This window comes from Tachyglossus aculeatus, chromosome 11 (genome assembly GCF_015852505.1).
Source record: "Tachyglossus aculeatus isolate mTacAcu1 chromosome 11, mTacAcu1.pri, whole genome shotgun sequence".
NCBI lineage: Eukaryota > Metazoa > Chordata > Mammalia > Monotremata > Tachyglossidae > Tachyglossus > Tachyglossus aculeatus.
The window spans coordinates 33,023,358-33,041,718 of NC_052076.1; the positions used below are offsets into that span (position 1 = coordinate 33,023,358).

Genomic DNA, 18,361 nt, shown 5'->3' on the forward strand with positions numbered 1-18,361 from the left:
ACAGTGCTCTGCACATAGTAAGCGCTCAATAAATACGATTGATTGATTGATTGATTGATTGATCTTCTAGACTGTGAGCCCACTGTTGGGTAGGGACCGTCTCTATATGTTGCCAAATTGTACTTCCCAAGCGCTTAGTACAGTGCTCTGCACACAATAAGTGCTCAATAAATACGATTGAATGAATGAATCCAGCGTAGCTCAATGGAAAGAGCACCGGCTTGGGAGTCAGAGGTCCTGGGTTCAAATCCCGGCTCTGCCAATTGTCAGCTGTGTGAACTTGGGCAAGTCTCTTAACTTCCCTGTGCCTCAGTTACCTCATCTGTAAAATAGGGATGAAGACTGGGAGCCCCCCGAGGGACAAACTGATCACCTTGTAACCTCCCCAGTGCTTAGAACAGTGCTTGGCACATAGTAAGCGCTTAACAAATATCATCATCCAGTCTTGGTGGAAGCCAAGAACCCAGCCCAACCCCAGGATTCGGTCTCTACAACCAAGCGGAGTCTGGGCCTGGGCCCGGGGCAGGAGCGGAAGAGACTTTATTGACCACGGAGGGAGGGGAGAGATGGAGGACCCGAGTTCGAGGTTTCACTTCTTCCGGGGCCGGTTGCCTCCGATGTGGCTGTACTGGCCGTCGTCCCGGTCTCGGAGAGGCTATGGGGGAAGAGATAGGAATCAGGGTTAGGGCCACCCGCACTAGAGACTGGCGAGTGTGTGTTTGTGTGTGTGTATGCACATAATAATAATAATAATAATAATAATGGCATTTATTAAGCGCTTACTATGTGCAAGCACTGTTCTAAGTGCTAGGGAGGTTACAAGGTGATCAGGTTGTCCCACGGGGGGCTCACAGTCTTCATCCCCATTTTACAGACAGGGCACAGAGAAATGAAGTGACTTGCCCAAAGTCCCACAGCTGACAATTGGCGGAGCCGGGACTTGAACCCATGACCTCTGACTCCAAAGCCCGGGCTCTTTCCACCGGGCCACACTGCATACATACATGTGTGTCTGTTTACTCCTACCCATGTGGATGTGTGTTTGTGCCCATGGCGTGTACACGAGATGCAGCGTGGCTCAGTGGAAAGAGCCCGGGCTTTGGAGTCAGAGGTCACGGGTTCAAATCCCGGCTCCGCCAACTGTCAGCTGTGTGACTTGGGGCAAGTCACTTCTCTGTGCCTCAGTTCCCTCATCTGTCAAATGGGGATGAAGACTGGGAGCCCCCCGGGGGACAACCTGATCACCTTGTATCCTCCCCAGCGCTTAGAACAGTGCTTGGCACATAGTAAGCGCTTAACAAATGCCATCATTATTACATTATTATTATGCGTATATATGTGTGGGGGGGTATGTGGAGGTATGAGAGGATGTGTGGATGAGGATGTATATGTATGGTGGAGTTTGTTAAGGGCTTACTATGTGCTAAGCACTGTTCTAAGCTCTGGGGTAGATTTAGTATATGTAGATAGGACCCAGTTCCTCTCCCACGTAGGGCTCACGGTCTAAGGTGAAGGGAAACAAGTATTGAATCCCCACTGTACAGAAGCAGCGTGGCTCAGTGGAAAGAGCCCGGGCTTTGGAGTCTAAGGTCATGGGTTCAAGTCCCGGCTCTGCCAATTGTCAGCTGTGTGACTTTGGGCAACTCACTTAACTTCTCTGGGCCTTAGTGACCTCATCTGTAAAATGAGGATGAAGACTGTGAGCCCCCCGTGGGACAAACTGATCATCTTGTATCACCCCAGTGCTTGGAACAGTGCTTTGCACATAGTAAGCGCTTAACAAATTCCATCATAATTATTATTATTATTATGAGGAAACAGAGGCACTGAGAAGTGAAGTGCCTTGCCCAAAGTCACTCAGCAGGCAAGCAGTGGAGCAGGGTTTAGAACCCAGGTCCTCTGACTTTCGGGCCACCCTTCTTTCTACTAGGCACTTGGCGGGGGGGTGCTAGGGTTTGTGGGTGTATCTTTATGTGGATGGGTGTGTCCGTGAGTCATTGGGTGCATCTATGCACACGTAGATGTGGGCTTATAATAATAATAATAATAATGGCATTTATTAGGCGCTTACTATGTGCAAAGCACTGTTCTAAACACTGGGGAGGTTACAAGGTGATCAGGTTGTCCCACAGGGGACTCACAGTCTTCATCCCCATTTTACAGACGAGAGAACCGAGGTCCAGAGAAGTGAAGCGACTTGCCGAATGTCACACAGCTGACAAGTGGCGGAGCCGGGATTTGAACCCATGACCTCTGACTCCAAAGCCTGGGCTCTTTTCCACTGAGCCACGCTGCTTCTCTATGTGTGAAGACACATATGGTCAGAGGTGTGCCTGTAGGTGTCAATCAATCAATCAATCAATCGTATTTATTGAGCATTTACTGTGTGCAGAGCACTGTACTAAGCACTTGGGAAGTACAAGTTGGCAACATATAGAGACGGTCCCTACCCAACAGTGGGCTCACAGTCACAGTGTCCCCTCCTCCCCCTCCCCATCCCCCTGCCTTACCTCCTTCCCCTCCCTACCTGTATATATGTATATATGTTTGTACAGATTTACTACTCTATTTATTTATTTATTTTACTTGTACATATTTATTCTATTTATTTTATTTCGTTTATGTGTTTTGTTTTGTTGTCTGTCTCCCCCTTCTAGACTGTGAGCCCACTGTTGGGTAGGGACCTTCTCTATATGTTGCCACCTGTACTTCCCAAGTGCTTAGTCCAGTGCTCTGCACACAGTAAGCGCTCAATAAATACGATTGAATGAATGAATGAATATAGGTGTGTACGCACGGTTACGAGAGTGTGTGTTTCTACCTGTGTCCTGTTGTGGTGGTGTGTGGGGCCGTATTTACAATTGAATTAGCTTCCATGTGTGTGTGTCTATGTGGGGGCTCTTCCAAGACAGAAGCCATGCCTGCTCCTTCTTTGGAATATCCTTCTCTGGCCATACCACCCTGAACGCGCCCGATCTCGTCCGATCTCGGAAGCCAAGCAGGGTCGGGCCTGGTTAGTACTTGGATGGGTGTCCGCCTGGCGCTTATTACAGTGCTCTACTGAGAGCTCACCTCCTCCAGGAGGCCTTCCCAGACCGAGCCCCTTCCCTCCTCTCCCCCTCGTCTCCCTCTCCATCCCCCCATCTTACCTCCTTCCCTTCCCCACAGCACCTGTATATATGTACATATGTTTGTACAGATTTATTACTCTATTTATTTATTTATTTATTTTACTTGTACCTATCTAGTCTATTTATTTTATTTTGTTAGTATGTTTGGTTTTGTTCTCTGTCTCCCCCTTCTAGACTGTGAGCCCACTGTTGGGCAGGGACTGTCTCTAGATGTTGCCAACTTGTACTTCCCAAGCGCTTAGTCCAGTGCTCTGCACACAGTCAGCGCTCAATAAATACGATTGATGATGATGATGATGACTTGTACCTATCTATTCTATTTATTTTATTTTGTTAGTATGTTTGGTTTTGTTCTCCGTCTTCCCCTTTAGACTGTGAGCCCACTGTTGGGCAGGAATTGTCTCTCTACGTTGCAAACTTGTACTTCCCAAGCGCTTAGTACAGTGCTCTGCACACAATCAGCGCTCAATAAATACGATTGATGATGATGATGATGCTCTGCACACAGTAAGCGCTCAATAAATCCGATTGAATGAATTGTACAGAGCAGATTAATCAATAAATCCAATTGAATGAATTGTTTTTCTTGGTGCCCAGTGGGCCTTCTGTCTGTTTGTGCCTGTGGCTCATATGAGACTATTTCTGTAGTCGGGGGGGCATCTGGGTGGGGTTTTGGGGGGCTTCCCCGTTCTCCACCCGGTTTTTTGCCTCCCTACAACAGGCTGGCCCATCAGACCAGCTTCCCTAGTCCGACGCTCACCTGATAGAGCTGATCGTTGGCCATCAGACTCCTCGGATCAGAGGCTGCGGGAAGGGAAAAGCACAGAAAAGGGGGTCACTGGAGGGGTAGAGCAACACCCTGACTGAGCTGGCCCCCGGACCCCCCCCCACCCAATGCCACCGGGACAGGACGAGGCATTGGACCCACCCAGCCACATCCTATCAATCAATCAATTGCATTTATTGAGCGCTTACTGTGTGCAGAGCACTGTACTAAGCACTTGGGAAGTACAAGCTGGCAACATATAGCGACAGTCCCTACCCAACAGCGGGCTCACAGTCTAGAAGGGGGAGACAGAGAACAAAACCAAACATACTAACAAAATAAAATAAATAGAATAGATAGGTAGAAGTAAAATAAATAAATAGAGTAATAAATATGCTGCTGACTATAATAATAATAATGATGGCATTTGTCAAGCGCTTACTGTGTGCAAAGCACTCTTCTAAGCGCTGGGGGGATACAGTGGGATCAAGTTGTCCCCCGTGGGCCTCACAGGCTTACTTCTCATTTTACAGATGAGGTAACTGAGGCTCAGAGAAGTCAAGTGACTTGCCCAAGGTCACACAGCAGACAGGCGGTGGAGCCGGGATTCGAACCCATGAGCTCTGACTCCAAAGCCTGGGCTCTTTCCACTGAGCCACGTTGACTATCTCTAGACAGAGCCGAGAGCGGGGAGGACGGAGAGGATTAACTCCTCCGTCCACCGGGCCCATCATCACATCCAAGAGTCCCCCATCCCTTCATTCATTCATTCATTCAGTCAGTCAGTCATATTTATTGAGCGCTTACTGTGTGCAGAGCACTGGACTAAGAGCTTGGGAAGTACAAGTCAGAAACATCTAGAGATGGTCCCTACCCAACAACGGGCTCGCAATCAATCAGTCAATCAATCAATCAATCATATTTATTGAGCGTTTACTGTGTGCAGAACACTGTACTAAGCGCTTGGGAAGTACAAGTTGGCAACATCTAGGGACGGTCCCCACCCAACAACGGGCTCACAGTCTAGAAGGGGGAGACAGACAACAAAACAAAACATGGAGACAAGAGTCAAAATCGTCAGAACAAATAGAATTAAATTCATTCATTCAATCGTATTTATTGAGTGCTTACTGTGTGCAGAGCACTGTACTAAGCGCTTGGGAAGTCCAAGTTGGCAACATATAGAGATGGTCCCTACCCAACAGTGGGTTCACAGTCTAGAAGGGGTTGGTGATAGGTGTCCAGTGCAAGGCACTGTTCTAAGCGCTGGGGAAATTACAAGGTGATCAGGTTGTCCCACGGGGGGCTCCCAGTCTTCATCCCCATTTTACAGATGAGGTAACTGAGGTCCACAGAAGTGAAGTGACTTGCCCAAAGTCACACAGCTGACAAGTGGAGAAGGCAGGATTTGAACCCATGCCCTCTGACTCCAAAGCCCGGGCTCTTTCCACTGAGCCACGCTGCTGCTCATGAAGTACAGTACCCGGCACATAGTAAGTGCTTAACAAAAACCATTAAAAAAAAAAAAAGAGAAGGGAAAGGTGGGGGTGGATGGGATCCAGAAACGACACCCCGGGTGAAAGTAAATTTCCTCATTCATTCATCCATTCAATCGTATTTATTGAGCACTTACTGTGTACAGAGCACTGTACTAAGCGCTTGGGAAGTCATGATCTAAATGCTTAGCAGTTCGACCTGAAAACTAAAGGGGCAAGGACTGCCCCTGGGCACATCCTCCCTCTACCTTCCCTTCAATTAATCACAGGCATTTATTGAGCATTTACCGTCTGCAGAGAACTGTACTAAGCGCTTAGGAGAGTACAATAGAGTAAATCGATAGGATCCCTGCTCTAGAGGAGTTTACATTCTAGTGGAGGACGCAAACGTTACAATAGATTACAGATAAGGGAAGCGGCAGAGTGTAGGGATCAGGACATAATAATAATAATAATAATAATAATAATAATAATAATAATAAAGGCATTTGTTAAGCGCTTACCATGTGCAAAGCACTGTCCTAAGCGCTGGAAGTTTGGTGGAGATGGGGGTGGAGTGAACAACTCAATTGCTTAGTGGGGATGGGGTCAGGTGCATAGGTGATGCAGAAGGGAGGGAGAACAGGATGGGGAGATGAAGGATTAGTTGAGGAAGGCTACCTGGGAGAAATCAATCAATTGTATTTACTGAGCACTTACTGTGCACAGAGTACTGTACTGAGCGCTTGGGAGCGTACAATATTACCAAGCTGACAGACGCATTCCATGCCCACCGAGAGCTTACAATTTAGAGCTGGGATTTTCGCAGGGGTTTGAACCCCCTTCTAGTCCCCCCCTTTCTAGACTGTGAGCCCACTGTTGGGTAGGGACCGTCTCTATATGTTGCCAGCGTGTACTTCCCAAGCGCTTAGTACAGTGCTCTGCACACAGTAAGCGCTCAATAAATACGATTGAATGAATGAATGAATGACTGAGAGCTTACAATTTAGAGCTGGGATTTTCGCAGCGGTTTGAACCCCCTTCTAGTCCCCCCTTTCTAGACTGTGAGCCCACTGTTGGGTAGGGACCGTCTCTATATGTTGCCAACGTGTACTTCCCAAGCGCTTAGTCCAGTCCTCTGCACACAGTAAGCGCTCAATAAATACAATTGAATGAATGAATGAATGAGAGCTTACAATTTAGAGCTGGGATTTTCGCATGGGTTTGAACCCCCTTCTAGTCCCCCCTTTCTAAACTGTGAGCCCACTGTTGGGTAGGGACCGTCTCTATATGTTGCCAACATGTACTTCCCAAGCGCTTAATACAGTGCTCTGCACACAGTAAGCACTCAATAAATACAATTGAATGAATGAATGATAGCTTACAATTTAGACCTGGGATTTTCGCAGGGGTTTGAACCCCCTTCTAGTCTCCCCTTTCTAAACTGTGAGCCCACTGTTAGGTAGGGACCGTCTCTATATATTGCCAACGTGTACTTCCCAAGCGCTTAGTCCAGTGCTCTGCACACAGTAAGCGCTCAATAAATACAACTGAATGAATGAATGAACCCTTCCCAAGGAACTGTCCCCCTCCTCACCGGTGGACAGTGGTCTCCCTTCGTGTCGGGCCATGCAGAAGACTCCGAGGGCCAGTAGCCCAGTGGCCAGGATGTCGCCCATGATGATCCCCACCAGGGTGGCCGGGTCCACCTCGATGCAGTTTTGACACACTGTGGGGGCAGGGGGACAGAGGACAGAGGATGGACCCTCCCTTCCCCCCAAGTCCTTTTGGTTCCCCCTCCCAGCCCCGGGTCCCAGCATCTTTACTTCGTAAGTGCACGTGCAAGAACGCAGGCTTCTCCGAAAGACACTTGATCACGAGGCGGGGATCCGTGATTTTCGGGATCATGATCTTCGACTCGTTCACTGTTCTGTCCCATTCAGCCCCCGGATGGGTCAGCAAGGAGAACGCTGTGGAATTGCAGATCACCTGCAACTGGTCCTCTATCTCCTCCACTTTCACGTTGTCTAGTGGGGGTGAGAAGATCCTCTGTCAAAGGTGGGGGGAAGACCTCCTAGTCTGGATCCCCCTCCTTGGCCTTGCATCCTCCCCGGCGCTTAGAACGGTGCTTTGCACATAGTAAGCGCTTAACAAATGCCATTATTATTATTATTATTATTATTATTATTATTGGCCATCCCTCTCCACCCCTCCCCTCCCGACTCGCCGCACTCAGGGTGACCTCCCGCTTTCCCTCCCCGCCTCAGCGCCCCCGAATCTTGTTCCGCTCCCTCTTCGGGGAGCCTAGGGGCTGACCGCGGACAGGTTAGGAGGTGAACAGATGATGAAGTCCTGTCCCTACCCTGCTTGCCATCTGCGGAGTCCACACCTGGGGGGAAGAGAGCAGAGACTGAGCCAGGCCGAGGGCCCCGCACCCTTGACCGTTGATTGATTGATTGATCCTCAGGACAGCCCACCCCGGACCCCATCACACCTCCGAGGTGGTCTGGGGTCACGATGGTCCCCGCCTCCCCACCTTAAGGGAGGTGAGCCGAGAAAACCTGAGGTTGGAGAGGTCAGAGTGGGTAGGTCTACCCCAGCCACCCGCCAGGAAAATTGGCTGAATCGGATGCAAATCCCCGCTCAGCAGCCTGGTCCTTTGGGCTCTGCTTTCAGGAGTGTATCGCAGTTTCTCCAGTGTAGGTGACCCCGAGGAGTCAGCAGTCTGCTCTAAGACAAGGCTTCTGCGTAACGTAGTCATGGCCCACAGCGCGGTCCCAGAGCGAGAGGAAACAGCACTGGCTCCCTGCCCCCTACTTTTCCGAGGGAGGGAGACAACAGCCTAGCTCCCACCGACAACCAGTCCCTGCCTCCTCCAACCCACTGAAGACCCCCAGGAGGGCAGCGGCTTAGGACGGACAGGCCAGACGGGCTGAACTCCACCCTCATCTCTTCCTGCGTCCATGTGCCGAGTCTGTGCCTGCTTCCGACAGCTGCTGGGCCCCACCTTCGCCCCTCGGCAGAGGGGCCCCTTGACTCTGCACTCCTCCCACCCTCCCCATCTCCCCTGGACCCCTTCCCCTGAGAACACAGGCCAAGTCACGGCTTCTTGCCCGTTCTCCGGGGTCCTGGTCGCGGAAATACCCCAGCCCTGGCATCACCTCCCCCCCCAACCTTCTCCTTACCCCTCGTGGCCCCCAGTGCCCAGCCCAACCGGAGAAACTGAGGCGCTGTCTGGCGAAGAGACTGTGTCCAATGCCCCCGGCCAAGCGCGGGTCAGAACCCAAGCACCCCTCGCCCTTAGCTCTCCCGTCGGTCCCAGGGGCCGGGCCACCTCTCGCAGGGTGGGTTCCCGGCCCCACTGTGGCCTCTCCCAGGGCAGGGCTGATGGCTCTTACCATCATGATCATCAATCGTATTTATCATCAATCGTATTTATTGAGCGCTTACTGTGTGCAGAGCACTGTACTAAGCGCTTGGGAAGTAGAAGTTGGCAACATATAGAGACAGTCCCTACCCAACAGTGGGCTCACAGTCTAAAAGGGGGAGACAGAGAACAAAACCAAACATACTAACAAAATAAAATAAATAGAATAGATATGTACAAGTAAAATAAATAAATAAATAGAGTAATAAACATGTACAAACTTATATACATATATACAGGTGCCGTGGGGAAGCGAAGGAGGTAAGATGCGGGAATGGAGAGGGAGACGAGGGGGAGAGGAAGGAAGGGGCTCAGTCTTACCCTGGGTGACAATCACAACCAGGATCAGCCCGGGCAACCACCGGCAAGGCTCCATGCTCCTCGGCTTGGCCCGCTCTCAATCTGGCCCAGGCGGGTTGGGGCGGAGGAGCGGGGGCCGGAGCAGGAAGTCCTAGGCCCCACGGCCCCAGACTCTACCTTGACAGTGACGTGAGTAGTGTGGGAGTCAGGGTAGGGGGAGGGGACAGGAAAACAGCAGATGGGAGCCGCTCTGGGGTGGCCGTTGGGGTGGTGGTTGGGGAGGAGACGGGAGACAGGGGAACCGGGCTCCGGTCTCTGAGACTCGGCTCTCACGGTCTCAAGTTGACGTGAATTTTTGATTCCCTTCCCCCTGCCCTAGGCAAGAAGTGTCTGGAAGCAGTGTGCCACCGGCCATGATCTGCTTTTCCATTCAAGCTGAATTCACCGACCCCTCTCTTTCCACCGAAGTTGGGAGGGACATCAAGAAGTCCTTCAGTACATGCCCCTGTCACTAACCACCCAGGCCCCATGGGTGTCTCTGTCCTGAATTTTAAGAGCTCAAGGAGGAAGGCCCCCTTCATCCCCTCTCTCGGCCAGCAGTATGGCTCAGTGGAAAGAGCCCGGCCTTTGGAGTCAGAGGTCATGGGTTCAAATGCCGACTGCGCCACTTAGCTGTGTGACTTTGGGCAAGTCACTTAACTTCTCTGGGCCTCAGTTCCCTCATCTGTAAAATGGGGATGAAGACTGTGAGCTCCCCGTGGGACAACCTGATCACCTTGTAACCTCCCCAGTGCTTAGAACAGTGCTTTGCACATAGTAAGAGCTTAATAAATGCCATTTATTTTATTTTGTTAGTATGTTTGGTTTTGTTCTCTGTCTCCCCCTTTTAGACTGTGAGCCCACTGTTGGGTAGGGACTGTCTCTATATGTGGCCAATTTGTACTTCCCAAGCGCTTAGTACAGTGCTCTGCACATAGTAAGCGCTCAATAAATATGATTGATGATGATGATGATGATGATGATTATTATTATGCCTGGATTTTATCCCCCGCCCCCCACAACATGAAGTTCTTCCTCATGTTTGACCCATTGTTATTTTCCTGTAGCTTTAGTCTCTTAATTCAGGCCACTGCTCTTGGGGCACCAGTCTGAAATTACAGCAAGAGCTTTGAGTTTGGCATCAGAAGAGAATTCCGCGTTGGGCCGACGTGCCTTGTTTTAGGAGCCTGGGACACCTTCATCCAGGTTGTCTCGCATCCTTGAGTTGGCTGCTCCAAGGGGCTCAGGAGCCAGGACTGGAATCCGGGTCCCGCCCCCGGGGACTCATTCATTCATTCAATCGTATTTATTGAGCGCTTACTGTGTGCAGAGCACTGGAATAAGTGCTTGGGAAGTACAAGTTGGCAACATGTAGAGATGGTCCCTACCCAACAAATGGGCTCACAATCTAGTAGGGGGAGACAGACAACAAAACTAAACATGTGGGCAGGTGTCAAGTCATCAGAACAAATAGAAATAAAGCTAGAAGCACATCATTAACAAAATAAAGAGAATACTAAATATGTACAAGTAAAATAGAGTAATAAATCTGTACAAACATACAGACAGGTGCTGTGGGGAGAGGAAGGAGGTAGGGCGGGGGGGTTGGGGAGGAGGAGAGGAAAAAGGGGGCTCAGTCAGGGAAGGCCTCTTAGAGGAGGTGAGCTCTCAGTAGGGCTTTGAAGGGAGGAAGAGAGCTAGCTTGGCGGATGTGCAGAGGGAGGGCATTCTGACTTTAGACTGTGAGCCCACTGTTGGGTAGGGACTGTCTGTATATTTTGCCAACTTGTACTTCCCAAGCGCTTAGTACAGTGCTCTGCACACAGTAAGCACTCAAAAAATACGATTGATTGATTGATTCTGGGCCAGGGGGAGGACGTGGGCCTGGGGTCTACGGCGAGACAGGCGAGACTCATGACTGGCCACACGGCTTCTCGAAGCTTGAAGGGGAAATCCGGAGGCCAGGCCAGTTGCAGTCATTTGACCAAGAATTTATTTTCTCTCTCTGTGGCTCCGTCGCCTGTAGGTCTGATCTCCCAGCCCCCTTGAGTTTCAGACCCACTCCCTAGCCTTACCAGCCTTCCGCCACCCCAGCAGCCCTCCCCCGACCAACCCTCAGCAACTCCCACCTGCTGGTTTCCTGTCCCCACCCCCGGCCTCGACTCCGATCCCTCGCACACCCCGGGCGAGGCAGAAGCCAGAGCTGCGAGGGCCCCGACTTCCTGCTCCGGCCCCCCTAACACCTCCCACTCCGGACGCAGGGCGAGTCCTGTCGGGCAGGAGCATGGCGTGGAGCGGGCATCTGGCCAGCCTGGTCGTGGTAGGCGTTCTCCTCCGAGGTAAGAGCCGGCGGGCCACCTCGACGGCGGGGGTGGGAGCCGGGCGGAAGGGTCCGTCTACGCCGACAGATCTGGGTCGAAGACTCGGGATCAGAGCCCAGAACGCTCGGGTGTTGCCCGCGACTCAGATCAGGAAAGCCCCGTGGCCTCCGCGTCCAACCTCAGCAGGCTTCCTTTCCCCATGGAGGGCGAAGCCATTTGACCTGCGTAGACAGGCCGCCGGACCCAAGCCCGGTTGTGTGGAGGGGCCGCGGTTGGCACCAGATCCTTTGGCTGCGGGATGGCGCGGGATTCCTGGCTGTTCGTGATGGGAGGAGTGAAACGAGCCCGACGTTGAGGCCTACGGTGGGGGTGAAGGGAAGGGGAAGGGTCGGAGGCGCCCCAACCCACCTCCATCAAGTGAGGTTTCCTTTAGCTTTACAGTCTGGTGGCTTTCTAGTTCTCTAGATTGTACCTGCTTATCGTTATAGTGTACTCCCCAAGCACTTAGTACAGTGCTCCGCACCCAGTAAGCGCTCAATAGTTACTATCAAATGATGATCAGCCCCTCTATCTCTGTCCTCACAGGTGCCGACTCTGCAAACAGTTCAGGTAGGAGAAGCGACACTTCTCTTTCTTTCCCTCCCGCCGCTGCTTTCCCCCGGCCCCCCACCTCAGGAAGGGACCCGCCACCCTCCACAGCCAGTCCTCCGGGACTCAGTGGTCTCGGGGACTTGGGGGGGTTGGGGGAGAGAGGAGAAAACTCAGAACCTGCCTTCCGCTTAGTCACTGTCAACAGTCTGGACTTCCTCTATGTCCTGGGAAGCTGGGAACTGGGACTCCAGGATCACCCCCTGGCACCGGGAAGCCAGGGGCTTCTTCCCGTGGGAAGGGGAGGCTGGCCCCAGGACCCACAGCTCCGGGTTTGCGCTCTCCAGGGATCGCCTCGATTTCCGTGGAGGACGACAGATCAGATGGGACCGTCATGCTCACCTGCAGCGTCAACAATGAGAAAGTGGAGTGGAATAAGGATGGTCATTTCCTGGGCAACTCTAATGCGACCTTGAACGTGGGAAGAATGGTGAAAGACCCTCGGGGCGTGTATAGGTGTTCAAACACCAACAATCAACCTCTCCATTTATATTATCGAAGTAAGAGATACTGGGGCTGCCTTACTGGGCGCAGTGGGAAGTCTGGGGCGGGGGCAAGGGCCGTGGGAAGCAATGGAAATGGGATTCCGGGACCCCTATCTTACACAGGGTTGCCCACTGGCCCCCCAAATGCTAACCTTCTCACTGTATCTCTCGCCCATCTATCTTGCCGCCCACCAGAGAAGCAGCGTGGCTCAGTGGAGAGAGCCCGGGTTTTGGAGTCAGAGGTCATGGGTTCAAATCCCGGCTCCGCCAATTGTCAGTTGTGTGACTTTGGGCAAGTCACTTCACTTCTCTGTGCCTCAGTTCCCTCATCTGGAAAACGGGCATTAAGACTGTGAGCCCCACGTGGGACAACCTGATCACCTTGTAACCTCCCCAGTGCTTAGAACAGTGCCTTGCACATAGTAAGCACTTAATAAATGCCATTATTATTATTATTATTATTATTATTATTATTATTATCATGTCCTGCCTCTGGTCTGAAAGGCCCTCCCTCCTCAAATCCGACAGACAATTACTCTCCCATCCTTCCCCCACCATTTTAGATTGTGAGCCCACTGTTGGGTAGGGACTGTCTCTATATGTTGCCAACTTGTACTTCCGAAGCGCTTAGTACAGTGCTCTGCACACAGTAAGCGCTCAATAAATGCAATTTATTGATTGATTGATTGATTGATTGATTGATTCAGAGCCTCACTGAAGGCCCATCTCCTCCAAGAGGCCTTCCCTGACCAAGTCCTCTTTTCCCATTCTTCATCTCCCTTCTGCATCGCCCTGACTGGCTCCCTTCATTCATGCCCCCTCCCAGCCCCACAATCAATCAATCAATCGATCAGTCGTATTTATTGAGCGCTTACTGCGTGCAGAGCACTGTACTAAGCGCTTGGGAAGTCCAAGTTGGCAACATCTAGAGACAGTCCCTACCCAACAGTGGGCTCACAGTCTAGAAGCACTTATGTACATGTGTACAGCACTTATGTACTCTGGCATTTCTTTATATTAATGTCCGTCTCCCCCTCTAGACTGTAAGCTCGTTGTGGGCAGGGAATGGGTCTGTTACACTGCTATATTGTATTCTATTCTCCCAGGTGTTTAGTACAGTGCTCCGCACACAGTAAGCACTCCATAAACATGATTGACTGACTGATACAGGGTGTGGGGGTGCTGGGCCAGATGGGAAAGGGTCAGGGGTCACAGGAGGGTCTCTTGGCCTGAAGGCGTCTATCACAACCTCCTTCCCCCCCATAGTGTGCCAGAATTGCATCGAATTGAACCCCGGCACCCTGTCGGGCCTCGTCCTGGCCGACATCCTCGCCATCTTCTTCCTGGCCGTGGGCATCTACTGCGTGGCAGGGCAGGACGAGGGGCGCGCATCCCGAGGTACGGGGGTCCCCGCTCCCAGCTCCGAGTGGCTGGGTTTGAGTGAAAAGGGGGGTGGGGAGGGGGCGCTTAGCAGAATGCAGTGTGTGCAGTAGGCGCTCAATAAATGTTATTGATTGATTTCCGGGAGGGCTGGGTGCCGATCGGATCTAGCCGCCAGGCCGGGCCGGTCCATTCCTTCTTCTTCTTAATATCATCATCAATCGTATTTATTGAGAGCTTACTGTGTGCAGAGCACTGTACTAAGCGCTTGGGAAGTACAAGTTGGCAACATATAGAGACAGTCCCTACCCAGCAGTGGGCTCACAGTCTAAAAGAATAGCATTTATTAAGCGCTTACTATGGGCAAAGCACTGTTCTAAGCACTCCTCACTCCGCCTCCCTTCTCTTGCAGCTTCTGACAAACAGACTCTGCTGCCAAATGACCAGCTGTACCAGGTGAGTGGAGGGCACTGTGTATATGTGAGTGGGTGTGCGTCTTTGTGTGTGCATGTGTGAGAGGGTCTCTACAGAGGCAGAGCTATGGGGACAGTGGGGTGGGGAGGGGTCCCTACTAGGGTAGCGCTATGGGCATTCATTCATTCATTCATTTAATTGTATTTATTGAGCGCTTACTGTGTGCAGAGCGCCGTACTAAGCGCTTGGGAAGTACAAGTTGGCAACATATAGAGCCGGTCCCTACCCAACAACGGGCTCACAGTCTAGAAGACTAGTCTAGGCTCCATCTAGAAGTCTAGATGGAGGCAGAGGGGTCCCCACTGCGGTAAGAATAATACTAATTATTATAATCATGGTATTTGTTAAGCTCTTACTAGGTGCCAAGCTCTGTTCTAAGCACTGGGGTAGATGCCAGGTCATTTTCATTCATTCATTCATTCATTCATTCATTCATTCAATTGTGTTTATTGAGCGCTTACTGTGTGCAGAACACTGTACTAAGCGCTCGGGAAGTCCAAGTTGGCAACATCTAGAGATGGTCCCTCCCCAACAGCGGGCTCACAGTCTAGAAGGAGGAGACAGACAACAAAACGAAACATATTAACAAAAGAAAATGAATAGAATAAATATGTACAAGTAACGTGGGGCTCACATCTTAAATCTCCATTTTACAATCAATCAATCAATCAATCAATCAATCGTATTTATTGAGCACTTACTGTGTGCAGAGCACTGTACTAAGCGCTTGGGAAGTACAAGTTGGCAACACATAGAGACAGTCCCTACCCAACAGCGGGCTCACAGTCTAGAAGGGGGAGACAGACAACAGAACAAAACATATAAACAAAATAAAATAAATAGAATAAATACGTACAGGTAACGTGGGGCTCACATCTTAAATCCCCATTTTACAATCATTCAATCAATCAATCAATCAATTGTATTTATTGAGTGCTTACTGTGGGCAGAGCACTGTACTAAGCACTTGGGAAGTCCAAGTTGGCAACACATGGAGACAGTCCCTACCCAACAGTGGGCTCACAATCAATCAATCAATCGTATTTATTGAGCGCTTACTGTGGGCAGAGCACTGTACTAAGCGCTTGGGAAGTACAAGTTGGCAACACATGGAGACAGTCCCTACCCAACAGTGGGCTCACAATCAATCAATCAATCATATTTATTGAGCGCTTACTATGGGCAGAGCACTGTACTAAGCGCTTGGGAAGTACAAGTTGGCAACATATAGAGACGGTTGCTACCCAACAGTGGGCTCACAGTCTAAAAGGGGGAGACAGAGAACAAAACCAAACATACTAACAAAATAAAATAAATAGAATAGATATGTACAAGTAAAATAAATAAATAAATAGAGTAATAAATAAATAGAGTAATAGAGTAATAAATAAATAAATAGAGTAATAATGAATAGAGTAGTGATAAATAAATAGAGTAATAATAAATAAATAGAGTAATACAGAAGAGGTAAGCGAGGCATAGAGAAGTTAGGTGGCTTGACCAAGGTCACAGAGCAGTTAAGTGGCAGAGGTGGGATTAGAATCCGCGTCCCCTGACTCTGGTCACTAAATACTGATTCAGTGGGGACACTGAGGGAGGGTCCCCACTGGGGTAGGGGGGTCCCCATGGCAGGGACAGAGCTACGGAGAGAAGCGGAGGGGCCGGGGGTGGAGGGGTCCCTGATTCCGGGACAGTGTCGTGGGGCCCAAGGGTCCCCGCGGCTGGGGCTGACCCCTGGGAATGGGCCACGCAGGAAAAAGCAAGAGGAAACGGGGAGGAGCTTCCATGAGAAGGAGAGATGCCGAGGCTATTTTTATTTTGATGGCATTTATTAAGCGCTTACTATGTGCAAAGCACTGTTCTAAGCTCTGGGGAGGATACAAGGTCATCAGGTTGTCCCGTGGGGGGCTCACAGTCTTCCTCCCCATTTTACAGATGAGGGAACTGAGGCCCAGAGAAGTGAGGTGACTTGCCCAAAGTCACACAGCTGAGTGGCAGAGTAATAATAATAATAATAATAATAATAATGGCATTTATTAAGCATTTACTGTGTGCAAAGCACTGTTCTAAGCGCTGGGGAGTATACAAGGTCATCAGGTTGTCCCGTGGGGGGCTCACAGTCTTCATTCCCATTTTACAGATGAGGGAACTGAGGCCCAGAGAAGTGAGGTGACTTGCCCAAAGTCACGCAGCTGACAATTGGTGGAGTAATAGTAATAATAATAATGATAATGGCATTTATTAAGCACTTACTATGTGCAAAGCACTGTTCTAAGCCCTGGGGAGGATACAAGGTAATCAGGTTGTCCTGTGGGGGGCTCACAGTCTTCATCCCCATTTTACAGATGAGGGAACTGAGGCCCAGAGAATTGAAGTGACTTGCCCAAAGTCACCCAGCTGACAAGTGGCTGAGCCAGGATTTGAACGCATGACCTCTGACTCCAAAGTCCAGGCTCTTTCCACTGAGCCACACTGCTTCTCTTCTCTTGAAGTTGGGGGCTGAGACAGAGGAAGTCAGAGGCCTGCTCACTCAGAAGGGCCTGCAGGGAAATATTCACACACACACACACACACACACATGCACGCACCCACGCACGCACATATATGTGCACACGCTCATCTACACACTCACACATCTAAACACATACACACACGCATACAAAGATAAACAATCACACATGCATTCAAAGACACGCAAATACTCACACATGCACACACCCACAGACACCCAAACGAACACAGGCATACATATGCCACCATACAAGCGTGCACACACACACACAAGCACACAGACACACATATATCTAGACCCTCCCACACACCAAAACACACACAACACAATAATAATAATAATAATGATGATGATGGTATTTGTTAAGCGCTTACTCTGTGCCAAGCACTGTTCTAAGCGCTGGGGGAGGATACAAGGTAATCAGGTTGTCCCACAGGGGGGCTCACAGTCTTAATCCCCATTTCACAGATGAGGGAACTGGGGCCCAGAGAAGTTAAGTGACTGGTCCAAAGTCACACAGCTGACAAGTGGCGGAGCCGGGATTAGAACACAAACATTCATTCATTCATTCAATCGTATTTATTGAGCGCTTACTGTGTGCAGAGCACTGGACTAAGCACTTGGGAAGTCCAAGTTGGCAACATCTAGAGACGGGCCCTACCCAACAGCAGGCTCACAGTCTAGAAGACTGGTCTGTGTGGATGTACTAATAATCGTATTAATAATTGTGGTATCTGTTAAACGCTTCCCCACAGCACCTGTATATATGTTTGTACATATTTATTACTCTATTTATTTTACTTGTACATATCTATTCTATTTATTTGATTTTGTTAGTATGTTTGGTTTTGTTCTCTGTCTCCCCCTTTTAGACTGTGAGCCCACTGTTGGGTAGGGACTGTCTCTATCTGTTGCCAACTTGTACTTCCCAAGCGCTTAGTACAGTGCTCTGCACACAGTAAGTGCTCAATAAATACGATTGATTGATTGATTGATTGATTGAGTGCATACACGCTCTCAGGCCCAGTTGGCCCTGACACCTCTCCCCATCTCCCCGCAGCCTCTCAGAGACCGGGACGACGGCCAGTACAGCCACATCGGAGGCGGCGGCCGGCCCCGGAAGAAGTGAAACCTCGAACTCGGGTCCTCCGCCTCTTCCCTCCCGCCGCACCTGGGTCTCCCCTCCCTGAACGGCCAATAAAGTCGCTCCTGCTCCCTGCCCGGGACTGGGCCCAGGCCCAACCTCTGCTTGGCGTCAGAGGTAGCATCCTGGGGTCGGATGGGAACGCTCGGCATGAGTAGGATTGTGGGCTGACATTTCTTTCCAAGTCTGTTTATTCCTAATTGCTTTGGAAACCCGATCGGGAGTCAGGCTGCGCTCTCTTCCCGAAAGACGCTCAATA

The 18,361-nt window shown here is 50.5% G+C and overlaps 2 protein-coding genes across 2 annotated transcripts; one reads left to right on the plus strand and one right to left on the minus strand.

Annotated features, from left to right (window-relative positions):
* Positions 1-528: 528 nt before the first annotated feature.
* Positions 529-9,243, minus strand: CD3D (CD3d molecule). The gene is made up of 6 exons (XM_038754751.1): positions 9,121-9,243; positions 7,735-7,761; positions 7,199-7,399; positions 6,970-7,101; positions 3,892-3,935; positions 529-655 (listed from the first exon to the last, which is right to left on the minus strand). Exons 1-6 carry the CDS (start codon positions 9,173-9,175, stop codon positions 590-592), a joined length of 525 nt encoding a protein of 174 aa, XP_038610679.1. The 5' UTR covers positions 9,176-9,243; the 3' UTR covers positions 529-589.
* A 2,163-nt stretch (positions 9,244-11,406) lies between these two features.
* CD3G (CD3g molecule) lies at positions 11,407-18,361 on the plus strand. Its single transcript, XM_038754557.1, has 6 exons — positions 11,407-11,477; positions 12,045-12,068; positions 12,395-12,607; positions 13,859-13,990; positions 14,385-14,428; positions 18,019-18,361. The coding sequence occupies exons 1-6, from the start codon at positions 11,423-11,425 to the stop codon at positions 18,085-18,087; spliced, it is 537 nt and encodes a 178-aa protein (XP_038610485.1). The 5' UTR covers positions 11,407-11,422; the 3' UTR covers positions 18,088-18,361.

Bases quoted from the DNA above. Each gene is read 5' to 3' on its own strand.
- CD3G (XM_038754557.1), top strand. From the start codon at position 11,423: ATGGCGTGGAGCGGGCATCTGGCCAGCCTGGTCGTGGTAGGCGTTCTC. The intron at 13,991-14,384 runs GTACGGGGGTCC...CTTCTCTTGCAG, and splicing joins CGAGGGGCGCGCATCCCGAG to CTTCTGACAAACAGACTCTG. The intron at 14,429-18,018 runs GTGAGTGGAGGG...ATCTCCCCGCAG, and splicing joins CAAATGACCAGCTGTACCAG to CCTCTCAGAGACCGGGACGA.
- CD3D (XM_038754751.1), bottom strand. From the start codon at position 9,175: ATGGAGCCTTGCCGGTGGTTGCCCGGGCTGATCCTGGTTGTGATTGTC. The intron at 7,400-7,734 runs GTAGGGACAGGA...CACCCCCACTAG, and splicing joins CTCCGCAGATGGCAAGCAGG to ACAACGTGAAAGTGGAGGAG. The intron at 3,936-6,969 runs GTGAGGAGGGGG...CCCTTCCCGCAG, and splicing joins AGGGAGACCACTGTCCACCG to CCTCTGATCCGAGGAGTCTG.